Source organism: Actinia tenebrosa, unplaced genomic scaffold (genome assembly GCF_029948245.1).
Source record: "Actinia tenebrosa isolate PJP-AT-01 unplaced genomic scaffold, QUT_ActTen_1.0 PGA_scaffold1__47_contigs__length_23844297, whole genome shotgun sequence".
In the NCBI taxonomy this organism is placed as follows: Eukaryota; Metazoa; Cnidaria; class Anthozoa; order Actiniaria; family Actiniidae; genus Actinia; species Actinia tenebrosa.
In genome coordinates, this window is record NW_028292578.1 from 5532683 (window position 1) to 5555907 (window position 23225).

Consider the following 23225-nt stretch of genomic DNA (forward strand, 5'->3'; position numbering starts at 1 on the left):
TGATAGCAATAACACAAGAATGAATGAGTTTTGCATTTTGTATTTTTATTTTTATTTTTATTTTGATGGTTCCGATGGTCATTAATCTTTGCTGGCTTCTTGCAGTGACGTCACTATTTCAGAACAGTTGGCCTTTTTTTTCTTTTCTTTTTCCTCCTTTCTCTTCTCTTCCTTTTAACTTCCTATAATTTTTTCCTTAACAGAAGAGTATTCTAGGAACATCACCTAAATGTTCGAGTATAGGAAGACTGACATATATAACTCGGCTTCTCACAGCTCGGGGACATTTTTCCTTCCCTGACAACATCCCTAATCTACTACTACTCTTCATCATCTTCCTCTATCATCTCATAATCAAGCTTAGTGTCTTATAGACAGAATGTATAGGAACTGTTGCTCCTGACATCTCCCAGAATCTAAGGCTTCCTTACCATGCATGACACTGCTTCGTCTACTCGTGTAGTACGTGCTTGACGATATAGCGACTGTGAAGTCTTTTGAACCGGTCTTTTGATCATCCGAAATCTGCTGTTTTCTCGGCTGACGTTCCTGTCATTTTTGCTGCCGGCGATAAAGATTCGTTTTTGAGTCAAACTGTTCGCCATCTGATAATATTGTACACAAGTTATTTGCCAGGCGATAATTCAGTCCAATGAGCCGTCCTTATTATTTTTTCATTGGTTGACGTAATATGCGCTGTTTAAAGGGCAGTGAAAATTCTTTATAGATAAAAGAATCATTAATTTAGCACGTCTCAGTTGAGCTGACAAGAAGTCTCGTTCTTTTAGGCAGCGAAGGTAAAAGTAGTGAACAGTTTTATGCGAAACAGTGATACCGGACGGAATAGCTAAATTCATATATTTTACATCATAAGACTAGCACTTCTCAAGCAAAAAATGAAATTTAGCACGTAACATTAAGGAATATGCATAGTTTACACTTGAAACTCTCAAGATGAAGTTGATTTTTGTGTATTTTTTGATATGACAGGTTTACGATCTGACACGTTCAAAACCGACGTCGCTCGACAGCTTATAAACTAAATCTCGAGCCGCTAGTCTTTCTCATTTTACATTCATTGCAGCACGTCTCTCTTTGCAAATGTACTCAAGGCCAAGTCTCTTCTGCTAATCTTTGAAAGATTCTCACAGACAAAAATACTTTAAACTCAAGAAAGAACTAACGAAAAAGTTGCTGCTTGGTAAGTATAACGAGTCCTCACAACGAAGAACATATTGAGTGTTATATTTAATGTTATGAAGTCAATGTTGTTAAGATGAACTGTCTCGCTTAAAAAGCGAAATTCAAATGGTGACAAAATAGTTTCATAAACTTGCTTAATTGCTTTAAATTTCCCACCAAACAATTATCAATTCCTTGGCATATTTTAAGTAATAAGGATATCGTGAAAACTAGTTCTTAGAGATTTTCCCGGCCAGTTTTTGGAAATAATTAATCATATCATTTGCCGGAGGCATGAAAGGATAACATTACAGGAAGTCAATCATTAAAAACGTTTTTTCTTTTGTAATGTAAGTTGTTTGATTACACCAATTAATTGAAGTCTTAGTTTTCCGGCTTACTGTTAGTTCTGTATTGTAGGGTCTAGTTTTATTAATTTAAAATATTTCTTCCTCTGACAGGTTGTTACTACGAAGCAAAAACTATCAAAAAAAAAAAAAAAAAAAAAACAACCCGTTCTCTTCTTGGAAGGTAAACATTTTCCGCCTCTGATTTTGATGAAGGCACAGTTGATTGGGATGTATCAGTAGCAGTTTAACAGTTGCCTATATATTTATGTCCAAATGATTTAAGTATAATTTGAATCAGGGCACATGTGTTTTTTATAAAAAAAAGCAAGAGAAAATGAACTCTCTTGAAAAAATCTATTCGAAAATTTGGCTTGTATAGTATAGAAACTGTAAGGGAGCCGGCGGAGACTCAAACTGGCGAAGTTCTTCCGTACACAAGTAGTTCGGAAGCACTTTGGCAACATTAGTTATCATCCAATAACCTTGATTGATATTCCGTATCACGGTTCAGAAGAAATTTGTCACTTGATTTGAACACTGACGCTTTGCTGTCCTATAAACATCTATATAAGCATTCCTTCTAGAACAGCTTGGCAGCAATCATACGCCCGCGGCTAAATTGATGAAGTCAAATTCATTTTTATTTTTTTCAGAATTCAAAATGAAGGTGCAAGGCGTTTTCGAAACAAAATGTGTCTTGCTGTGCACATTGTCTTTACTCGGCAGTACGAACTTTGCTGACTCCAAAGGTAGGCAATTGCAATCATTATATACTACTATATAGTCATGAATATCAATATTAAAATGAATTGAGGAAGAGTTAAGTTATCCACTATGTTTGAGAAGACAGAGCGTTGTTCGCAACGTAGGTAACAAAAAAGGACATTATTTGTGCTGGTATGGGTAGGACCAGCGAAAGAGCTTTAGTCGAGAAAAAGATGATGAATAGAGACACGAAATCAACTGAGTGCTTTACAGCTTGCTGTTAGTATGAAAAGTTATGGAAAGGACTAGTTTATATCATAGAGGTTAATTCTGCGAGCCACACACCGATGAACACTGCACTGTTGCATTATCTTTTTATTTAGTACTCGCAAGAGAACTTGTTTCCCTTGAAGCCCCAATCAATTAATATGTTTTGCTTGAGGGACTGATATATTCCTAAAAGGAAAATATTTAGACAAAACAACTTTATTATTCGGAAGTGTATTCTAAGGGCTGTTGAAACTTGGCTTCCAAAGTTGTTATTCATAACTTAATTTACTTCCTTCGGAGAGCGCAAAACTAATATAATGCATGATGTTTGCCCCACGTTTTGGACAAAAAAAAAAAAAAAGAAACGAGAAAGATGGAATGGCACCTTTAGCCATATGGGCTATTCTCAATGTGTATTTATTCTAGAGAGAGTTGAACTGTTAACTTACCTTTTACTAAAATAAACGTTTCTGGTTTTTAAAAGCCTTTAGATATAGTAACTGTGACTGATGTTTTCGACAACCCTTAGAGACGCTTTCCGGTGGAAAGAAAACAGCAATTATCATTTTTTCTGCTTCATGACTGACATTTTCAATTTGTTTGTGTTCTACAATGAAATTAAAATTTAAAAGAAAGACATTCTTGGAGAATTTTTGGCTGTCCATGGCAAATTGACTCCTGGGGGAGTTAAGGTTGTATCACAGTTAGAGCTGGAGTCTTGCGATCTTTCTATTTGAAAATAAATGGCACCAATTCATTACCTTCTTTCTTTAATTATCTTTTGTGTAATTGAGTAACACAAGCTAAGAAGCAAGGGTTACCAGTACGCGCTGCCTCTCATCGCGCACTGAAGCACTGCGGTATGCCCATAGGTTCTAACTTTGGCCCACATGCAACATGCCATTAGTGCCATTAGTACCATGCACTTTGGGCAAATCGCCTCCCTACCACAATTCTGGACTACATAGGTACATAGTCTTAAAGAATACTTATTCCACTTCCACTATAAAATCCGTTTCAAAAAATATCTCCTGGACTAAAAGGCAGGTGCATGTTGGTTCTTCCCTCTTCTTCAAGGCCAAAGGGTTTTCCTCCGAAATTAACTCTCGATTTGATCATTCACTTGGATTTCGAATCTTATTTCTTGGTTATTACATAAATCATCCTGAGTTACATTTTTATTTTTAATTTGTAGAGTTCTTTTTAGGAAATAAAAGTGGCTTCCAATCATTCCAGAGAGAATGAAGCAATACTTCAGTTTCGTGTTCTTTGTTGCTCAGGGTTAGCGTCGATTTTGTGCACTTTATTCATGTGTTCCAGTGAAGGTCCGTGGAAGTGTTTGTCGGTCTTGTTGAAGTAGTTGTGCATTCTTTTCTTGTGAATATTTAGGTACTGATATGAGGATAACCCTGAGGATCAGTCTGTAATCAAGGAACACAGCGATAATATGGAGAACTCGAAAATGGTGAACTGAAGATAAGCGGCTAAAGCGCCACTTAATTTAACATTCCTTGCTCATAATAATTCATTATTCTAGGTCTTAAAACGCGACCCAAAAATATAAAGCCACACAATATGCATGGTTACAACGTGGGAGAAGTGTTGTCCTACCATTCAGTCGTCAGCCTTCTACAGTGTGAGGATTTGTGTCTCCGACGACAACCACAGTGTCTTGGTTTTAACTATCACTTCTGTGAAGAGGAACGACTTTGCCAACTGCTTGGAAGTATTGGCGAAACACAAAAGAATGATTGTGTGACGTATGTAAAGTTTCATTATGGAAAAGTACAGAAAGTGAGTACCACAGGAAACCCAACCTCGAATCTATCTATCAGTGAGCAAGATTTAAAACGAGAGCCCGTCATAGATTTTCGATATATTAAAAACTTTGCCAAGCGTTTCGCTTGCTCATTGTTTCCTTATTCCAGGTTTTGGGTTCGATAAATAAAAGCTTTTAATTACTTGAAAATAAGAACCGAAAACTGACATGTTACACCGGCATGTTTTGCCATTTTTAATGGGAAATGTTTTGTTTGACATTATTAACACCAGTTGCTTTGACTTGTATGTCAGATTTCGCCTTCCTACGAGATAATGAGTTGTCTCCGTCTAAATAAAAGGTTTTTGTTCTTTAGGCAGCTCGATATATGTAAGCGACAACTTCAGTTCCACAATTTATGTTTTGTACTTTCGAAATGTTTAGAATTTATATCCGCAAAATTGAATCTAAAGGGAAGAATGTTTATAAAATGTTTCAGCAAAAACGTTAGTAATCAGATTTTGAAAATTAGTGCAAAGTAAGTCAGCATCACTTTAAAATGAACTACTATCTAGAAATGGGTAATTAAAAATAAATGGAATATAATAATTCCCAGTTATAGACTAACTGTCAGTCACCGTAAATACCCCTTTCTTCTGAAATTTAAGATTCGATCCATGATTCTTTAAATTTATTTTTTTTGTAATTGAGACTGAATGGCTTTTTTGATGGTCTACATGAACAAAAAAAGTTCTACCTTAGTAGACCCCTGGGCGTAATTTCTTTCCGATTCAGACCACTTGTCATTCTCTTGAGAATAAGATTTTATATTCGACCCATATTTTCATGTGTCTTCTCGTGCGCAACCACTCTAGAGAATGACACGTGATCTGTAATGGGAAAAAATTATACCCAAGCAAGAGGTCTATTTTGGCGGGAACCAGACACGCGCACTAACCATTTCCCCACCCCTCCCCTCACCATCGCTAGTCCTGTCACAATTATAGATTTTATGCTATTGACTAATGGTTTTAGTACGATTTATCAGAATACGGTAGGAAAATGAAGAGTGTGACTCATATTCTGCTTATCTCTTTTCTCCACAGAGATTACTTCAAGGATGTCCTTGTTCAGAACGAACCAGACGTATTATCCCGCCAAACCATGAAAAATGACATTTGAGCCTGTGATATTCGTGTCTGAAAAGAGCAAACCAGAGGAAACAAGAATTAATGGTTTTTATCTATTCAACCGATGACAGCAATATTTATCTAGTTGATATACGTTAGCTAGTGCGAATTCGACCAAGACAAAAGATTGAATATTGAACGAGTGCAAGACTGTAGGAGATGGAATATACCTCATCGGAGCGAGGAGTCGCTTATGATCAAACAAAAATTGTCTGAATGTATTTATCAATATTCCCAATATCCATTAATAGGTTATAAGAATGTTGCTTTAGAAAACGTTTTTTCATAGTTGCGCCGGCTCAAGTAATTTTCGGCAAGGAAAAGGCTGCACTTTGATATCATCTCACTCCTCAGTGAGTCCGGTGACCACAGAGAAGTAAGTTATTTGTCAAACTTCGATTCCATTCTATGATAGTCTTTTTTCGCTATGCAAAGTTTGAGCAGGAAGGAAAAACTTGGGAAACTCATTTGCCCGCGGACGATCCCGTCCTCGATCCCCGCCAAAGTCTGTTTCTAGAATGGCCAGATTAATAACTTTACCCGCGCGATTTGGGGTGACGCACAAAGGGTAAATGATTATTACTTTAGATTAGAAATATTAATAGTGAAGAGGTTCTGGAGCGCATGCAGGAGTATAAAATAGCGGACGCAACTTTGCGCATTTGTTTAGTAAGATGTCAGAAGAATAAGTGAATTCTTGTAAAGGTTTTGAATTTGTAAAATAAACCAATTGATATTTGTGAAATAATAATTTTTTGGGTTTCTCGAAAGAATGCAAAATTTTTATTGTGCTCTCGAGCGTACTCTCAAGCAGTGTTCGCACGCGCCGGGATGATGCTTGCAGAACAGCAAAATCAATTTGCAACGGAGATTGGAGACGTACGATAAGTGACGATAAAGGAAGGAATAGACGGATAGAAATGCTTTATCAAATAAGAGAAAAAGTTGAAAATAAATAGATTTTAATATTTGATTAAATGTTTTCATTATTCTAGTTTTCGATCATCCTAAGCCTCCCTTTCCGCACGGAGTTTATCAGAAAACCTCTATGGAGTATTTTGAAGGAAAAAAAAAATCAAAATTATATATTTTTCCCCCGACACTAAGTCGTCGTTGATTGCTTGATGCTCACTCAAAAGACCTGTTGGGGTACTTTGTCGTTGAAGTTGATAACTGATATGTCGCATGCATAATGGTAGCTATAGTATCAGCTGCTCTGTAGTGATCAACCAGAAAACGGACACCCATCCAAACTACCAATGAACGCTGTCTATTTTCAATACACATTCGACACTGTTGACTTACCGTTGGGACATTCGAACCATTTCTACAATCTCATTAGAAAATTATAGATCTTTGATAAAATCTTGCTGATAAAGGAGGCAAACGTACGTTCCAGTTCAGTTTGTTCTTTAGATCTTGCTCAAGACAAAGGCTAAGCATTTTGAAACGGGAACCTATTAGAGTGAGTTTCCTTTAGTCCTCTGCACAACCTGAAGGGCTAAACAATCAGTCAGGTAAGAGGTTCACTAAACGGGCTGGACTCTAGATTAATCAGTGATGATTAAATAGGTTGTTCTTGGTCGGGACTGCGTGTGCTGATCATGAAACACGTCCACAATTCATTTTGTAGGATTGTAGTCCGTTTGTTGATAGTAGTTAAATCCGAATTAGCGCAAAAAACCGTTTCGTAATTAATGTTTGAACTGCTAAATTTTAATTTTTCTAATAAGAAAATAGAGTTGTTGACAGTTGGACTTGACTTGACTTTATAATGCTGATGTCCTTTTTGTTTGTTTGTTGTTTTTTGTCTCTTTTTGCAAGCGTGAATGTAAAATTATATTTCTCAGTGATATTGCCATTGAAACGCATCCAAGACTATGATTTTTAGAATGTTCAAGATTTGGATTCTGATATCACTTCGTTTGATGATGATGTTTACATTGGCCAAGATGACAGAAGGACTGGGTAATTAATGTTTGCTATTTTAATATGATAAAAAGATTCGATCTATAAATGGGAAATTAAACGTAAGGGAGATATATGGCTTCGTACGATCGGACGACATTCATTTTCTTGCATTTTGATTGGCATTTTCAAGGGAATCCACTTGACTGTCGGCAGTAATGTTTTCCATTCGTAAAGCAAATCGTACACCTATAGTAGTTGAAAACATATTTTCTACCATTATTTCTTTTTATTCTTGATATTTCTAATCGATGTATTCTGATTTGATCTATGGTTAGCCTGCCAGGCATGTCATAGCATCCCTATTCCTTCAGACTTTAATGCATGGGACGAAAAATTCCTTATTGATTTCTTTGATATCCTAAAACACCGGCAAAAATAATAGCAAGCGTGTTAATTGTAATAGCGGCTGCGCAGGAGACTGGGACAGACACAGACAAGACAGCAGGGAAAAAATTGAGGGGAAACAATTCACTTTGTGAACTTAGCGTTATGGCGACAATTAACTAATTTAACTAATTTATCATTATGTAGGGAAATAAACTTAAAATTTCCTTGTTAAGTAGCGGTTGGTAACTTGAACATATAAAAAAATATGAAAATATTTTATAGAATGTAAACGCAGTTCTAGTGTGTTAAATGGAACGCCTTGTCGACACAATGGAGAAGTGGTCAGTGATCGAAAAGCCTGTGAAGCCATGTCGCCAAAATGCTGCTCTTTTTCGGTGGGGTTTTTGAGCTGCTTCGTTAACAAGGACTACAAAGAAAACCAAGGTAAAAAGGAATTATAAAAAGTGCCGTAATGGCTACGTTAACTCGGTATTTCCATGTATCTAGGGAGTGCTTGCCCTAGCATGCCAATGTTACAGTCAAAGTGATCGTAAGTTATCGAAATATCGGATACAAAGCGGATACGAGCATCGACAGAACACAGTATTTGGAGAAGCACGACATGTAGCGGACTACGTACTTCCCAACACTTCTAGAGTGTTATGTCAACTCCCAACCAAGTTCTTTATAACTACACACAGCACAGCAAGCAAGGTTTTTAACTATAGAATACAAATTAAAGTAACCGTTATTTTGGATGCGAATGACAAAATAGAAAGTGCGCGCGTGTGCTTTGTGCTCTCATAAAGCACGCGCTCCCATCGAATCAGAACGCAAGATTCATAGTAACAGGTATCTCGTTATGAACATAAATGGACAACGTATGCAAAAAAAAAAAAAAAAAAAAAAAAAAAAAAAAAAAGAAGCAAAAAGTTCACCGAAGTAAATGAATCAAGAACGAAGGTTGGGTCTTTCGGCTGAAAATTGTGAGTACATTGTTTAATAGAGAGAAAAATGTTTCGCGCAGGTGGATATGAGTGAATGACGTGATCCTCAGGCACCCCCACACTAAAACCAATCCATCGCCGATGGTAATTTTAAAAATGCTAAAACATTGAAATATTTTTATGGTATGTCAATATTTCAGTGTGCAACAAGAAAGAGATTTCCCTGGTTGAACAGTTAGCAATAGACAGCGATAAACATGACGAGCTTTTTGCAGTTGGTCCAGTTTTATCCACGCACCAAGTAGTTTCAGAGTTACACTGCCTCGATCTCTGCTATAGAAACCATCTTTGTAATGTTTATAACTATCAGTACGGCGGTAGACGATCAAAAACCAAAGTATGTGAACTTCTTCTTGATGTGGATACTATAGGAACGAAGAGAGATTTCAGGTACAGAATGGTTGACCACAACGAAAGGAAGGTGAGAACAGATAACAGTAGCGATAACTGATGATGATGACGACGATGATGATGGTGGTGGTGGTGATGATGAAGAAGATGATGATGGTGGTGATGATGATGATGATGGCGATGATGATGATGATGGTGATGATGATGATGAGATGATGATGACGATGATGATGATGATGGTGGTGGTGGTGATGATGAAGATGATGGTGGTGGTGGTGGTGGTGGTGGTGATGAACATGGTGGAGATGATGATGGTGGTGGAGAAGATGGTGGTGGTGACGATGATGATATAGTACAAAATGAAGAAGATGATGATGATAGTGTGATTTTGATGGTAATGGGAATTATGATGATGATGTATTTTTACATGATACTGAAGTGATAATGTTCGAGAATAAGTAACACGATAAAGAAATTCGACAAAGGATAACGGGGTTTTAGAACGTGAATAATGTTTAGTAGCAATTACTTCTAATTCGGCGCAACATTGTCTGTGCTATCTAGCTGCTCGATCGTCAATCATTTTGAGAGCATACCAAGGTTAAGCTACACTGATCCGATTAAAGGGATTCGAAAAGAAAGGTCATTATAAAGGAAAGATATCAGTGAGTCTAAGTGAAACCACCACGGAAGGGTGTTTCGCATATAAATAATTATTTATAAGGATGTTTAGCCCTCGGGTTTAGCTTTAGAGAACTAAATGATTTTGTCCCTAGCGATGACATGGAAACACCGCACACGATTTGCATGATACATCAGGATCCGGTTATACGACGGGTGAATAGCGCTATCCGACGGATAAATCTTATCCAGTGGATTAATAGATTAGATTAGATTAATTTATTAGTTAGTAAAAGCATCGACCTATCCACTGGATAAGGATTTATTCGTTGGATAGCGCTATATACCCTTCGTACAACACCAGTACCGCACGGGTTTTCAGTAGTCCTGCTTCGGGTAAAACATTCGCCTTTCCTTCCTCGTATTAATACAGCCACTAATGTTTTCCAGGTTCTGTTTACAAACAGTGAATGCAAAGAAACTCAAGGGTAAAAGATGTTGGTAGCAAGAAGGTCTGAACCAAGTATGATAAACTGGTCACCCATCCAGATATGAACCTGTGGCATCGGGCTTGACAAACTGTCTGAAAGCCTGAGAGTTTTGCCAGAGGACTAGCAAATTCAGGAATTAGCACAACAATAGGCAAGACAACAAAGAGCCAGATATACTAGATCATTTTTTTCACTTCAAATCAATGTGCCTAGTGCGTGGTAGGTTGTGCAAGGGATTAGCTGTAGATATGGTCTGGGGGCCGGCTAGTCTCTCCCCTGATGCTTCGGCTAGAACACTATCCTGCGTAATCCGTGCAAACAAGGGCAGAAGGATTTAATTGCCGTCAGGTCCGAAGTCCATACGTCGCCTCAGCTCTGCGGATGTCTCGGGGGTATGGCATGTGGTAGGTGCAGGTTTTTTTGGAATTAGTTATCGATTTTCTAAAAGTAGGCGTGAGTTCGATTCCCGATTTAGATAATACATTTTTTTTTTTTGGAATTTTTTTTAAGCAAGTATTTTTTAATGGCAGACTATTTTAAAGAGGTAATCGTGAATCATATTTTACAGTTTGTTACAATTTTTATTGGAGGGATAAGACATTGAGACTACATTAAGATTAAGACTCTTTTGCTGTTTCGGCTCGGGTCAATAGAGAAACAGTAATGGCAGAAGTTTCTGCATAGAATATGGCTGGCCGAGCGATACACAGGGTAAAGGTGGGGCTGTAGAAGTTGCCACCTTTGAATGTATTATTTAAAAAATAATTTAAAAAATTAAAAGCTTGATTTTACTTGTACTGCTAAGTTTGTCAATTAAATGATTTATTTTATTTATTATATAAAGCAGTACTGCAGATATTCTAAAATTATTGATATATTGAAGAAATAGAAAACTTGCTTGCTGTGCTGTGTGCTGTCATAAAGCACGCAGGGGTTGGCAGAACACGAGAGAAGTGTTAGGAGAAGCATGACACATAGCGGAGTGCTTCTCGACACTTCTTGAGTGTTCTGCCAACCCCCAAGTGCTTTATGACTGCACACAGCACAGCAAGCAAGTTTTTTATTTCTTTTATAAAATGCCAATTACAATAATAGATAGGAATGATGCAATGGAGAGTGTGCGTGCGTGCAATGTGCTCTCATAAAGCACGCGCTACAAACCAATCAGAATACAACATTCAACAGTTATTTGATAATGATTCTTAATCCTACAAATTGTGCACAACTGTCATTAATATTGATAATTTCTCATTGTTATTTTACTCTTGCCTCCAGAGGTCCTAGATCACTTCGGGCAGGTTTAATCAGTTACCGGAGGCATGAGAAGCTAAACAAGAATTTTAAATTCTAAAGAATTGTTTTGCACACAGCTGGGAATCATAGGAATCACAATACAATAATATGCTAAACCCTGGGCAGTGCCAGAGGTCCTCTTGTTCAAGTAGCCTTTGAGTTATTTATTTTTTATTCAGCTTTGCTACAGCCTGATTCTCACTAATATTATACCCAATAACAAATTTCTCAACATTCTGAGACAATTAAATTAATTTTGACAGATTCTAAAACTGTGCATCCTGTGCGAATTATTTGTGCATTGATTTTATAATTTTTTTTAACATGCCACAAATCAACTACCCCAACCAAGGCCACCCAGATAAAAAAATTAGCCATGCAATCACAATTGAGTATCTAAATAATAGCATATGCACAAACTATTCTATTTTTCCCTTTAAAAACATATATTTTACTTTATACGTGTGTGTATGATCAGGAGCGAACAAGAAACAGTTTAAACTCCAGAATTCATCCCCATCCTGTTATTCAAGGTAAAAATGTGATTTGTGAAGTTGATTTAAAACTTGTTTAGGTGGCCTTGGTAGTTGTAGTCTCATCGTTAAGCTTTGCCAGATCTTGAAAATACCATAGTTAAGCACCTAAAAATAAGAAATAAAAAAAATGTTTGTAATATGCAAAAATATTACCATAATAAAATAATTATTTGCCTCAGACTTGGTGATTATTGGTGAGTATTTACATCTACTTCTTCTCAGTAGATATTTACTGATAATAAATTTGCCTTTGGCAAATAATGTTTAATTATTTCTCAATTGACACGGTTTTCTTTGTTATTCACAAGGCTTTATTTTTGTTATAACCCTCATTATAAATGCGAGGTCAATATATAGTTAGTTATTAACCCGGTTAATAACTATATTTATTATATAATTACCAATGAAATATCTATTTTTCTCTATTTCGAAAAATTGATATCTTCACACGTGAAAATAACATGTTATTTTCACGTGTGAAAATAACACCATTGTGATGGCTATTCAAAAATACACGGAAAGAATTGCCTGAAAAAGCCAAAACACACTTTCATTGATAATTATATGATAAACAGAATATTACATGGGCACTTGGAGATACGAAATTTATCTTCTCGTGTTGAAAATCTCTCACTCGTTCGCTGCGCTCACTTGTGAGAGATCTTTTCAACACTCGAAGATAAATTTCGTATCTCCGCGCGCCCATGTAATATCCTCTATATAGACTTCTCATTTATAATGAGCAACATTTGATAGAAAACCTTCTCAATTGATAAATAAAATACTTGATTACCTCAAACGTCGACAATAAGCCTATACATCCCTTTGGCCTGTGGCCCTCAGGATGCATATGGCTTTTTGCCTCCATTCTCGGTAATTACCTCTTACTCATTATGTGCATACCTCAGAATTTAAACACTTTAATTCTGTTATTGCTCCTGTCTGCAACTGCAATTCTTCCATCCTCTAGTATTGCCACACTGGATGGAAACCAGAAATCTTTCAAGTCATATCCAAAACTTCCAGTCTTGCCCTTGCTTGTTCCATTCAGCGCCAGGATTTCGATGGTATGATCATCCTGGACAGCATAGAAATGCTGGTTTCTCTCATCAAACACTAACTGCCAATGCTTTATGCCTGAATCAAACTTGGATAGAAATTTTCCATCGTAGTCAAAAACCACGGTTTCGATTTTGTCAACACCATTGTCAAAAACATAGATCTTGCCCCCTTGAGCTGTGACTGAGCCAATATTCAAGAACTGTCCTTCACCCATACCCCATTGTCCAAACTTTGACTTTAGAGTACCATCTGGTCCGTAAATACGGATGCATGAATCACCTATGTCTCCACAAATCATGTTGCCATCATCATCAACATAAACAAATCTGATTGCTGCAACACTGTCTGGGTTGTCTTTGTCAACGTCAATCACCATCATCTGATTGCCATCATAATCAAAGACCTGGAGCCGAGTCTTGTCGTTATCATCTGTATCCACGACGACCAGATTGCCATCCTTATTTAGACAGAAATCCTTCATACCATTTACTTTGCCTTCTCCTCTTTTCAAGATGACTTTGATAAATTTCCCCAGAGGGTTAAAAAGCTGGATCCTCTGAACCGTTTCTACGTTTACATCAGTCAAGTCTTGATCCATTACCAGAAAATTCCCTTCTTTATCAATTTGAATTTTGTCAGGATCGCTGAGAAAACCATCTTCATTGCCGATGTCTCCAAACGCCCAGATCTCTGGTGGCTTGAACAAGGAAGGTGGGTCAGTTGGCAGGCAACTTGGATCAAATTCAAGCTCAACCAAGTCATCGATAGGCAATTTCATGCTCTCTGCATATTCCTTGGAAGAGTCAAACATGATCTTCACTTCTGCTGCCAATTGAGCATCTTTATTCTCGTAAATGGCTTCCACTACTGGGTCTATCTGGCACAGGTTTGTAAATACATCACAAATGGCTGAACCAGCGCCTTCTGGCTTGTCAAAGTGAACAAAAGTTCCCTCTAATAAAGCCAGCTTCGCTCCACCAAGTCTGTGACGAACAGGAGTACTTTCATCGCGCAGTGCAGTCATTCCATTTTGTAATCCAAGCCAATGTTGAGCTTTAAGATACGTCTCCTCGCTTAGACTAGGACTTCTCATACCAACCAGTTGTTCACGAAAGGTAAATGCTGCATTACCAAGCGGTTTCTGCCATGCATTTTTTTCCACGTCATGCAGAGCAGCCATTAGTTGCTCCTTAACCCATCTGTAACACAGGTCGCCATTTTCGACTTTTTCGGATATCACATGCCATTGATCGCTAACCAGCAGCTTGAAGGCTAGTTTATACCAAGCATGGACGTTTCTTGCAGGCATTTTCGTGGCTAAAAATTCACGAAGATGAAAGACTTCTTCTCTATTCAGCTAAGTTGTGTACCAAAGTGATTGGACTGCTAGGGGGAGGGGAGAGGTCTTTGAATTATTCACGAATTATTGTCACGTAATTGCTGATTTTAAATTTTGACCTCAGTTTTTCTCTTTTACTAATCTAAACGAAGAAAGGTTTTGCTTCCGACGAGGAATACTAACAAACTACTCCTATATATGTTGAGATTTTCTAGGATTTCAATTTTCCCACTTACCCCACCCCTACACTAGACAGTGGTACTTGGTAACACAGGCAGCCCAACATCTAAATATGCCCTCGGAGAGAAAAAAAGACGAAGAAAAGTAAAAAATAGAAAACAGTAAAATAGAAAAATGATAGAACGATAAAAGAATAAAATAAAGAAGGATTAAATGACTGAATGAATTACACAAGTCGTCTTAAAATGCTTCCAAGTGTAAAAGTTCCCCTAAAGTGTGCCCCACGCACGCACCCACCCACCCACCCACCCACTCACCCACCCACCCGCCCACCCAAAGAAATCAACTTCGAACATTCGAGTTAAGTTTTGATTCTTTAATGCCATTTTACATCCCGTTACGATCGCTTATTAATTTTCTAATTTATTGTCTGCAATATTTGCAGTTATTTATTTATTAGTCCAATAACACCAGTAATTCAATCTGCGTATCGTAGGGAATGAATGAATAAAACAGACTATAGGATAGCAAAACAATGCGTGGTCCTGAGACTAAGGCAATAGGAGAGGATATAAATGCTTGTTCACAATGGAAAAATGTTTTTTTAGGAAAATGCAGCTTAATTCAATGGAATCAGGGTTGAGGATGGTAAACAAGCATGAAGATGGGACCGTGATATTAGTTGAGCCTTCCCAGAGAATGGAATAGCAAGAAACATGAAAACAGAGGAACTAAAGGACAAAGAACATGAAGCAGATTGATTGATTGAAGTGTATATAGGACTCCAGATTAAACAAATTAGTGTGGATTACTTCTAGTATAGTTTTCTTAACGATTACAGTCTTGTGACGTGCCGTGTAGATCATCTAGGTTCAAGAACCCACGTCGCAATTCGCATCCTTCTCGCAAGCGTCTGCAATATAGTTGGATCTTATGTAGTACCTGCCTATGTCAACACGCACGAAGTTCAACCAGAACTCTTCGTCCAACATCAGTACAGTCATTGGCTTCAGGCTTGTCTGGGACTGATCGAAGACCTCTTGCATGATTTGAGAGCATTCTTTCTTGTCTTGGTCAGAGTCACTCATGGAGTAGTCACCTCGATAAAAGATGTCCACTATCAAGTCTTTGACGACTTGTTTCAGATGGTCAAACTTTAGGCCTGTCTTGGAGTACTTCTCAACAGTTGTCTTTGCCTTGTTCAGTTTTCTCGGGTATTCTAGCTCGAACAGCTTTTTCTGTTGTTGTGTGGTTATCATGAAGCTTTCAAGTTTGTTGTTCTGATGAATGAAGATACAAGTTGATAATACTATATAATAAGGCTATCGCATCTGCGTTATTTTCTAGTTTAACCTCCCCGTACCTAAAAGAGAGGTAGTGGAGGGGAAAATGAGAAAAAACGGCTAAAGACAGCTAAAATCTACCCAAGAAGAAGTTAAAAAGCAATACACTGTAAGGACAACATGAGATCAAAGTAAGTTCAATTTTTCAATTTTCAAATTTACGATTATTTCAGCATTTAAAAGACAGCACAGATGCATTGCTTGGGCTGCCTGTGTTTAAATAAGGGCTTAGTTTGGGTATAAAAATGCTGGGATTCACAAGCTACACCTCGCTTAGATTACCTTAATCCATATCTTTGCGCTGTCCCCTTCCAAATGAATAGCATTCATCAGCCTCATGGCAATGGAGTTCTGTATTCCCACAAGGGTAAGGTCTCTTTTGATCTGCAATATCATTTTTTCTTTCACATCATATCCTCGCCCAACGGTCACCCCGGAAGTGTTACTGAAAACGTGTAGTTTGCGGCTGAAATAAGGACTGGATGAATTGTCGTCTCCTTCAGCTTCAAAAGTGAAATTTCCTTGCTTTACTTCTAGGAAAGGATCTTCTATAAAGCGGATTAACAATGATATATTAGAACCTGAACTGAAGGCGAGCCTGGAAGGAGACCCTTGGGTGGCGTGGTAGTAGCTAGAGCCGCTAGTTTTTTTTCTACAGGTTTTCTTTGGAATGCAAAATGTAGCAAGCTACAGTGGCGGATCCAGGATTTTTCAAAGGGGGGTTCCGTTTCTTGAACTGCGTGTAATTCTCTTTTGTTTAGTCGATGTTTGACAAAAAAATTGGATCTAATCACCTAATTTACTATCTAGTAACGGAACTTAAAGGTAAATTAAACATTATAACAGCAAATATATATCATTTCGTGTTCAACATTATCTTTGTGGATACTTTTAAGCAAAATTTCAGTTTATAGAAAACATATTTCTATTACCTAAAAGATCAAATCTTCAAGGGGGGTTCCGTGGACCCCTTCGACCCCCCTGGATCCGCCACTGAGCTAAATTCCAATTCGATATGTGAGTTAGCTCTGCCCTGACAGTAATAAATCAAAAATCTTACTTGTAGGAGGTGGGCCATCAGTAGGTTGGACGCCAGAGCCATCAGTAGGTTGGACGCCAGGGCCAGAAGTTCCTTCTTCTGGTGGTTCTTTTTCCTTCGATATCAGACCTTTCAGCTTCGACCCCCATTTCTGTAACATTTCCTTGCTGGCTATAATTTTACCTTTAATCCAGTCTTGAAGTTTTGACCACCATTTTCCGCCGGGCTTTTTGAAAGGTGGGAGTTTCTTGACTTTCTTTAACAATTTCTTGACTTTTCTCGTTAATTTTTTTATCTTGAATTTTTTTAGGACTCTTCGTGTGCGGATGCGAATAAGCTTTTTGGTACGGAACCGAATACGGCGGATTTTTCGACGAATGGAACGACGGAGTCTTCTCGTACGGACGCGACGAACAAGGCGGCGTAGTCTTCTCGTACGGACGCGACGAACAAGGCGGCGTAGTCTTCTTGTACGGACGCGAACAACACGGCGTAGTCTTCTTGTACGGACGGGAACAAGGCGGCGTAGTCTTCTTGTACGAACGCGAACAATGCGGCGTAGTCTTCTTGTACGGACGGGAACAAAACGGCGAATTCTTCTCGTGCGGACGTGCCGAACAGCACGGCGAACCCTTACCCTTTTCCATCTACGTCGTCCCCAACTCTCGGACTCTTCTATGACTAATAAAGTGAAGATCACTACCAAAGCTAACAGTACGTACCAACGCATGTTGAGTTGAATGAGGTTCTGTTCCCACTAACAGTTGAGCCGATAATAGTCAGTGATGCTCATATGGGCAGCTTTTTATGTAAAACGTTTAAGTTTAATTTGCTGGGATTAAAATCCCCCACAAAACAAAGTTTCTTGATTTTTTTCCTGTTTTTTCCCTTCTGGAGTAAAAAATAAGACATCTTGAAAATGTGAAAATTGTGCTATTTACATTTAAATGTCAATAACTTTGAGAGAGGCATTACTGGGTGAGGATTTTGGCCCTCAATCTCAAGTCAGAATCCTGCAAAACTCGAGCACTCAAACACCCTTCTCAAAATTATCTTGAATGCTAGCAGCAGGTAGGGGGACTCGCGATCGATGCCAAAGATATACGGGTTTAACTCGCGGATTTACGAAGACGGGTACAGCAGATTTACCGCAAACGGAGGTTAAAATATCTTATAAATATACGATGCACGAATGTAAGAAGTTCGTTAACGACTTTTGCATAATTTGTCTAAGACCTAAAGTTATCGTACCTAAGCCAGAACCCTTTTGGTGTTGTGGTAAGAAAATGCAAATAGAAGATGACACGTCAGCACAGTGTTACGAGTGTGGTAAGAATATTCGTAATGCCGTACCAAATGCTACCAAAGAGCAATATTACGCCAATGGAGGTCGTACGAAAACGCCATATAAGAGAATAAAATACTTCAGGGACTGGATGAGTCATATCCAAGGTTTACATCCGGTATATTCAAACAACGAAGTAAGGAAGAAAATCATAGACCATTTAGAAGAGCCAACCCCGCAAAGTCTGCGGAAGACATTGAAAAAATTAAAGCTAGGGAAATATTACAAAGGTATTCCCTATCTTTTGTCTGAAATTACCGGTAAGTCTATTCCTGAGGTTTCTGATATGACAAAAGCCGAGTGGATGTTTTGTCGGCTGAATAAGGATATTCCTTATTACCCTGACGTAATTTACGAAATATTTTACAAAATAGACCCCAACCACCCCCTGTTAGGATGGATTCCGAGAAAATAAAAATGCAAAACTGGCGTTGCCAGAAACCCCACTGGGGAATGCATCGCGCAGAACACCAAGCTATCCCCAGTGGGGTTTTTTGCATTTTGGGCTTACGGGGCTTATTTCATCCCGCGCCAGAGGCCCTCTAGTACATACACATATATCTTTCTTACGACCCACCAGCGTCCAGATGTGTCTGGCGTTCGCTCGTGATCGTGGGACTTTGGAGCTGGGGAGGCCTAAAGTCCCGAGTTCGAGCCTCGCTGTAGACGCATTTGGACCGGTTGCTGTGAGTGAAAAAAAAAGCCTCCCCACACTCACAGCAACCGTGGGGGGAGGGGTAGAAAGTGCGATTCAACCCCGCGATGGGGGGTTTCGTGAGGAAAAGTTGGAAAAGTCAGGGGGTGTCTCGGGACGCTGTCCGGAGTTCACCCGCTTATGTATGTGAAAAATACTATATTTAATCTGCATAATTTCTAGACTGACGTTCGATATGTAAATAGAATCCCGTCACGATATTTACTGAGCAAGCTTTCTTTGAAGCTCTTCTTTCGCTTCTTGATAGATCTTTTTGCGAGATTCCTCGGAAAGATCTTTTACGACTGTTTTTTTATTTCTTATGTCCGTCTTTAGTTTCTCGTATTTGTCTTCTTCGGCCAGAATAAGCGAGAATTCTACGTCGTCTATCTTTCTGTCACGCAAAGCCTTTGAGACAAGATCGGTAATAGTATTTACTTTAGCCCTAGATAGAGCTATTGTCGTGTCATGCTTGGATATTTTCGTGGATAGCTTTTTCATAATACCCGTAGCAACAGCAGAAATAATACCACAGGTTGCCCCAACGCCGGCCAAAGGAACTCCAACGATTATTCCCGGCCCAGTAAGCGAAGTAGCAACGCCAGAGCCCGTTAACACAACAGATATGGACCCTGAAGTTATCGCAATCTTATGTAGCGTACTCCGGGCTCTAACGTATTTCTTCCTAACTTTTTCATAGTGTTTTGTCTGCCCTTCCAAGTAAGCCAGGATTAAGTTCGCTTTATTAAGCCTGAAATTCTCCGCGTTTAATTCGTTAGGACCTGTATCCTTAGTGGTAGCGTGATAATTGGGAACATCTGGGTACAACTGAGGTGCTGATGGTATAACATCCATTATATATACTAATGTACGACGCTTTTGGGAATGATATTGAGGAGCAGCCACATCATGACAACCGGGATTACTGGAATTGGAGAGCATTTAGGAAGATGTTTCCACATGCAGACCCTAGTAAGTTCGAAAGAAGACTCGATGGGATTTACTTTAACGGCTCCAGGATGTACAGCAATGCAGACTTGGAACATTCAAAGCTGGAGCAAGTAGGTGATCAGGTGCAGCGATTGACGATTGTACGCCCCGTTCATAAAGAAAGGCCACCAAAACCCGAGCATAAAGCACCTAATTTTCCTAGAAACTTATTGTTAACCACGGAAGATTACCCATTTTACGATGCTGAAGGTGGTGTAAACAACTTCGAAAAGCTGGTAACGCACCTGAAGATTTCAGTGGGTAAACAATCATTTAACGTAATACTAAGAAATATCTATAAGAATACGATGTTGAAGCATACGTCGGGTAAAGAGGCCAGGGAATGGTTAGCAGGGCCCAATATGCGGTATTGGCCGCAGCAGTTAGACTTTGCTATTTGGGCTGCCACTAAAGGTTGTGGTGTTGCCGCGGACATGTTTCACATTCCAATTATGCAGTTTCACGTTGCCTTTACGGTAAGGAGGTTGTTGAAGGAGCTTAACGCACCCCTACCAGGAGATGGAGCATTTAATCCAATGAATAACCGATATGACGCCGCAGCCCTGGAAAGGTTAATTAATGAGTTCAAACCACAGCAAAAAGACTTTCGTTATAAGGAGGGTAAGACGCATGGGCTGGGTATAGTTTACGTTTGGGGTGCCAATGGTGAGAAGCCGGCTGACTACGGACATCAGGAATACCCAAGTAATGAGTTAGAGTTCAGTGATATGGGTGGTAATAAGGGTAATAATTCATTAATTACTAGAATTCAAACGAACTACCCCGGCACTTGGGATCCATTTGTGTTAATGAAAGGAAAAGGTTTAAGGAACCTAGCCAGGATTAACCGTAGCATTGAAGCATTCGTGTACTGCATCCTGGGAGCGCAGGTAAATACCCGCAACCCCATTGTTGGATCCCAAGGCGCTTCACAGGAAACGCAACAAGAATTCCTAACTTTATTTGAGTCTGCAATAATAGAAAATGACATATCTAAATCGGTGCAGAGATATCAATTAGCGGTGCAGCAGTCTAAAGTGCGACTGGATTACGCTTTGTCGCCTGGTTGTTGGTTAATGCCAAGTAATTTGGTTATTAACACCAATTCCGTTGTGGGTTATAACAACAAGCTGCAGCGAGCTACTAAGGATATGAAGTTTGGGGTGAATGACGTGAACTCTGACATGACCAAGGGCATTACTCACTTCGTAGAGAAACCAAAAAAAGAGGTAGAAAAACCATCGAAGAAGGCGCATGTAGGAAAACCCGAACCAAAGAAACCAGTAAAGAAGGTTACCGAGGAATATGACCATGACTTACTAAAAGCCGGCTTAGCAGCTGCAAGCATTGGTCTGAGTTATTATATATGGCGATGAACAACCCCTACGTAGCTGGAGTAGATTGTGTTTATACGACTTACACAGGCGAGAAAAAATACACCCAAGCATCTTGGGTTGATGTCACGGGCATGTCCGTGAATTTGAACTACTCAGGAAAGAAGTTAATCCTTTGTAGTATTTGCATTGGCACGAGCAGCCATGCCAATGTGGGCTTTCGCTTTTGTGATGCAAACGGCGTACTGCAGCCTATGCGCGTGAAGGATAATAACAGGGAACCTGCGCATTTTTCCGTAGAACCCACCCCCCAGAGCGCTGAGAATCTATCGGTTTGGACTTTGCATATGGTTGCTGATTGCCATGGGTCCGTAAAGCTGCAAATGCGCGTAGATGACACCGGGAGCGTTTGCATAAATAGCATAGAAAATCAAAGAGATACCACGTATAACCACGCAACCATTAGCACTTTAACGGTAATGAGTCTCTAACCCTGTAATATATGAACCCACATGTAAAAGAAGATTGGGTTTTTTATTACCTAGAGGAAAAGAAATACATAGGGGATGAGTGGTTTGATACCGATCTATGGGTAAAGGTTGATGGTTTAGGATTGGTTATGTGTACCATTAATCTTACCGGGTGGTATGGCTGCAATGTTGGGTTTAGGATTGTCGATGAAAATGATAATCCATTACCACCTTTCAGAAAAAAAGAAAATAATAGACACCCAACTCATTTTTCATTCGAACCCAACTCTTATAGTATGGAAGACTTAGAGCCCGTAACTTTTCATATGATAGCTAATTGTCGATATGCAAAGCTTCAAGTACGCGCTAGCGACATTTCTGGTAATCAAGGGTATTTCGTAATCAATACTGCTTGGTATACCTCATCGGTGAACGCTATTTGGAATCATAAGCCCATTTCTACTATGACTGCTATACCCTTAATTCCGCATTATCAAGGCGGCGCGAATACTATCTTTACTTATCCGCAGTCGAGGACGCCCAGGAGGACTGACGACGATAAGCCGCCAGTAAAATACTCGGACAAGATCAACCCTTCATCTTCTTCAGGAGTACCACCCCAATAGCGACGACTAATATCCAAATGTTATTCCCCACGAACTTCAACAGTTCTCCGCCGGCCCTAAGTGCCAAGGAAACAACCAAACCCAGCAGCCCAGGAAGACCGGCTGCCATCTTTTTTCCCAAGTCCGTCAGTCCCTTACCTAATTTCTTTACGCCCGCGCCCGTAGCCTTAAGCGCGTTAAGGATTACCCCTACTACGCTCGAAATAGCGACCGCGAATGCCAGCGGAACGCCATACTTCAAAAGGGCTCTTTTTACCTTTTCCTTGGTGGTAAGCCCCAGCTCTTTTTCCAGGTTTTCCTTTTGCGCCCGCAATTCCGCAAGGCGTATTTCGAGCGTATCTACTTCCTTTTGAGCTGCTTCCCTTTCCTCTTCGGTACGAGTTTGGTCCTCGATTACTTCTTGCCTTTCAGATATGTTCTTTTCAAGGTCTTCGATGGCCTGTTCCCTTTGTCGGATTTGCTCTTCTTTGGCATTGATTTCAGCAACCAACTGCCGCCGTTCCTCTAAAGAGTTAGCTAAGTTACTTTTTAAGTTCCCAGCTTCTTCCTTGCTCATGTCCAACTCTGCTAAGGTGCGCCCAAGGTTTTCCTCGATTTGGTTTCTTTGACGCCTAATGTGACTTAATTCATTTTCTAATTCGCGCATTTGATCGTCTTTACCTCCAAGTTCTATTTCGTGTATGTCGGCGAGTACTTGAACTTTCCTATCGTATTCTGCTTTTGCTTCTCCAAACTCCCTTTGCAGCTCCT

General features: G+C 39.3%; 4 protein-coding genes across 7 annotated transcripts; 2 read left to right on the forward strand and 2 right to left on the reverse strand.

The window, feature by feature from the left end:
• The first annotated feature begins 392 nt into the window (after nucleotides 1–392).
• Nucleotides 393–6404, forward strand: LOC116301662 (uncharacterized). Of its 3 annotated transcripts, none has more exons than XM_089032880.1 (6): nucleotides 393–797; nucleotides 991–1201; nucleotides 1644–1713; nucleotides 2186–2281; nucleotides 4045–4301; nucleotides 5373–6404. In XM_089032880.1, the coding sequence occupies exons 4-6, from the start codon at nucleotides 2194–2196 to the stop codon at nucleotides 5439–5441; spliced, it is 414 nt and encodes a 137-aa protein (XP_088889006.1). In that variant the 5' UTR covers nucleotides 393–797; nucleotides 991–1201; nucleotides 1644–1713; nucleotides 2186–2193; the 3' UTR covers nucleotides 5442–6404. The 3 variants fall into 3 exon arrangements, with proteins under 3 accessions (XP_088889006.1, XP_088889007.1, XP_031566612.2); XM_089032881.1 differs by having other exon boundaries at nucleotides 1085–1201; XM_031710752.2 differs by having other exon boundaries at nucleotides 393–1201.
• Nucleotides 6405–6808: 404 nt separating this feature from the next.
• Nucleotides 6809–11595, forward strand: LOC116301655 (uncharacterized). 2 transcript variants are annotated; one of them, XM_031710744.2, is made up of 5 exons: nucleotides 6809–6973; nucleotides 7348–7424; nucleotides 8037–8198; nucleotides 8902–9182; nucleotides 10184–11595. In XM_031710744.2, the coding sequence occupies exons 2-5, from the start codon at nucleotides 7349–7351 to the stop codon at nucleotides 10223–10225; spliced, it is 561 nt and encodes a 186-aa protein (XP_031566604.1). In that variant the 5' UTR covers nucleotides 6809–6973; nucleotide 7348; the 3' UTR covers nucleotides 10226–11595. The 2 variants fall into 2 exon arrangements, with proteins under 2 accessions (XP_031566604.1, XP_031566603.1); XM_031710743.2 differs by having other exon boundaries at nucleotides 6810–6973; nucleotides 7307–7424.
• Nucleotides 10785–14512, reverse strand: LOC116301665 (uncharacterized). Its single transcript, XM_031710757.2, has 2 exons — nucleotides 12957–14512; nucleotides 10785–12158 (listed from the first exon to the last, which is right to left on the reverse strand). The coding sequence occupies exon 1, from the start codon at nucleotides 14422–14424 to the stop codon at nucleotides 12958–12960; it is 1467 nt and encodes a 488-aa protein (XP_031566617.2). The 5' UTR covers nucleotides 14425–14512; the 3' UTR covers nucleotides 10785–12158; nucleotide 12957.
• A 477-nt stretch (nucleotides 14513–14989) lies between these two features.
• On the reverse strand, nucleotides 14990–17746 carry LOC116301671 (uncharacterized). Its single transcript, XM_031710762.2, has 3 exons — nucleotides 17038–17746; nucleotides 16260–16525; nucleotides 14990–15914 (listed from the first exon to the last, which is right to left on the reverse strand). The coding sequence occupies exons 1-3, from the start codon at nucleotides 17744–17746 to the stop codon at nucleotides 15507–15509; spliced, it is 1383 nt and encodes a 460-aa protein (XP_031566622.1). The 3' UTR covers nucleotides 14990–15506.
• Nucleotides 17747–23225: the final 5479 nt, after the last annotated feature.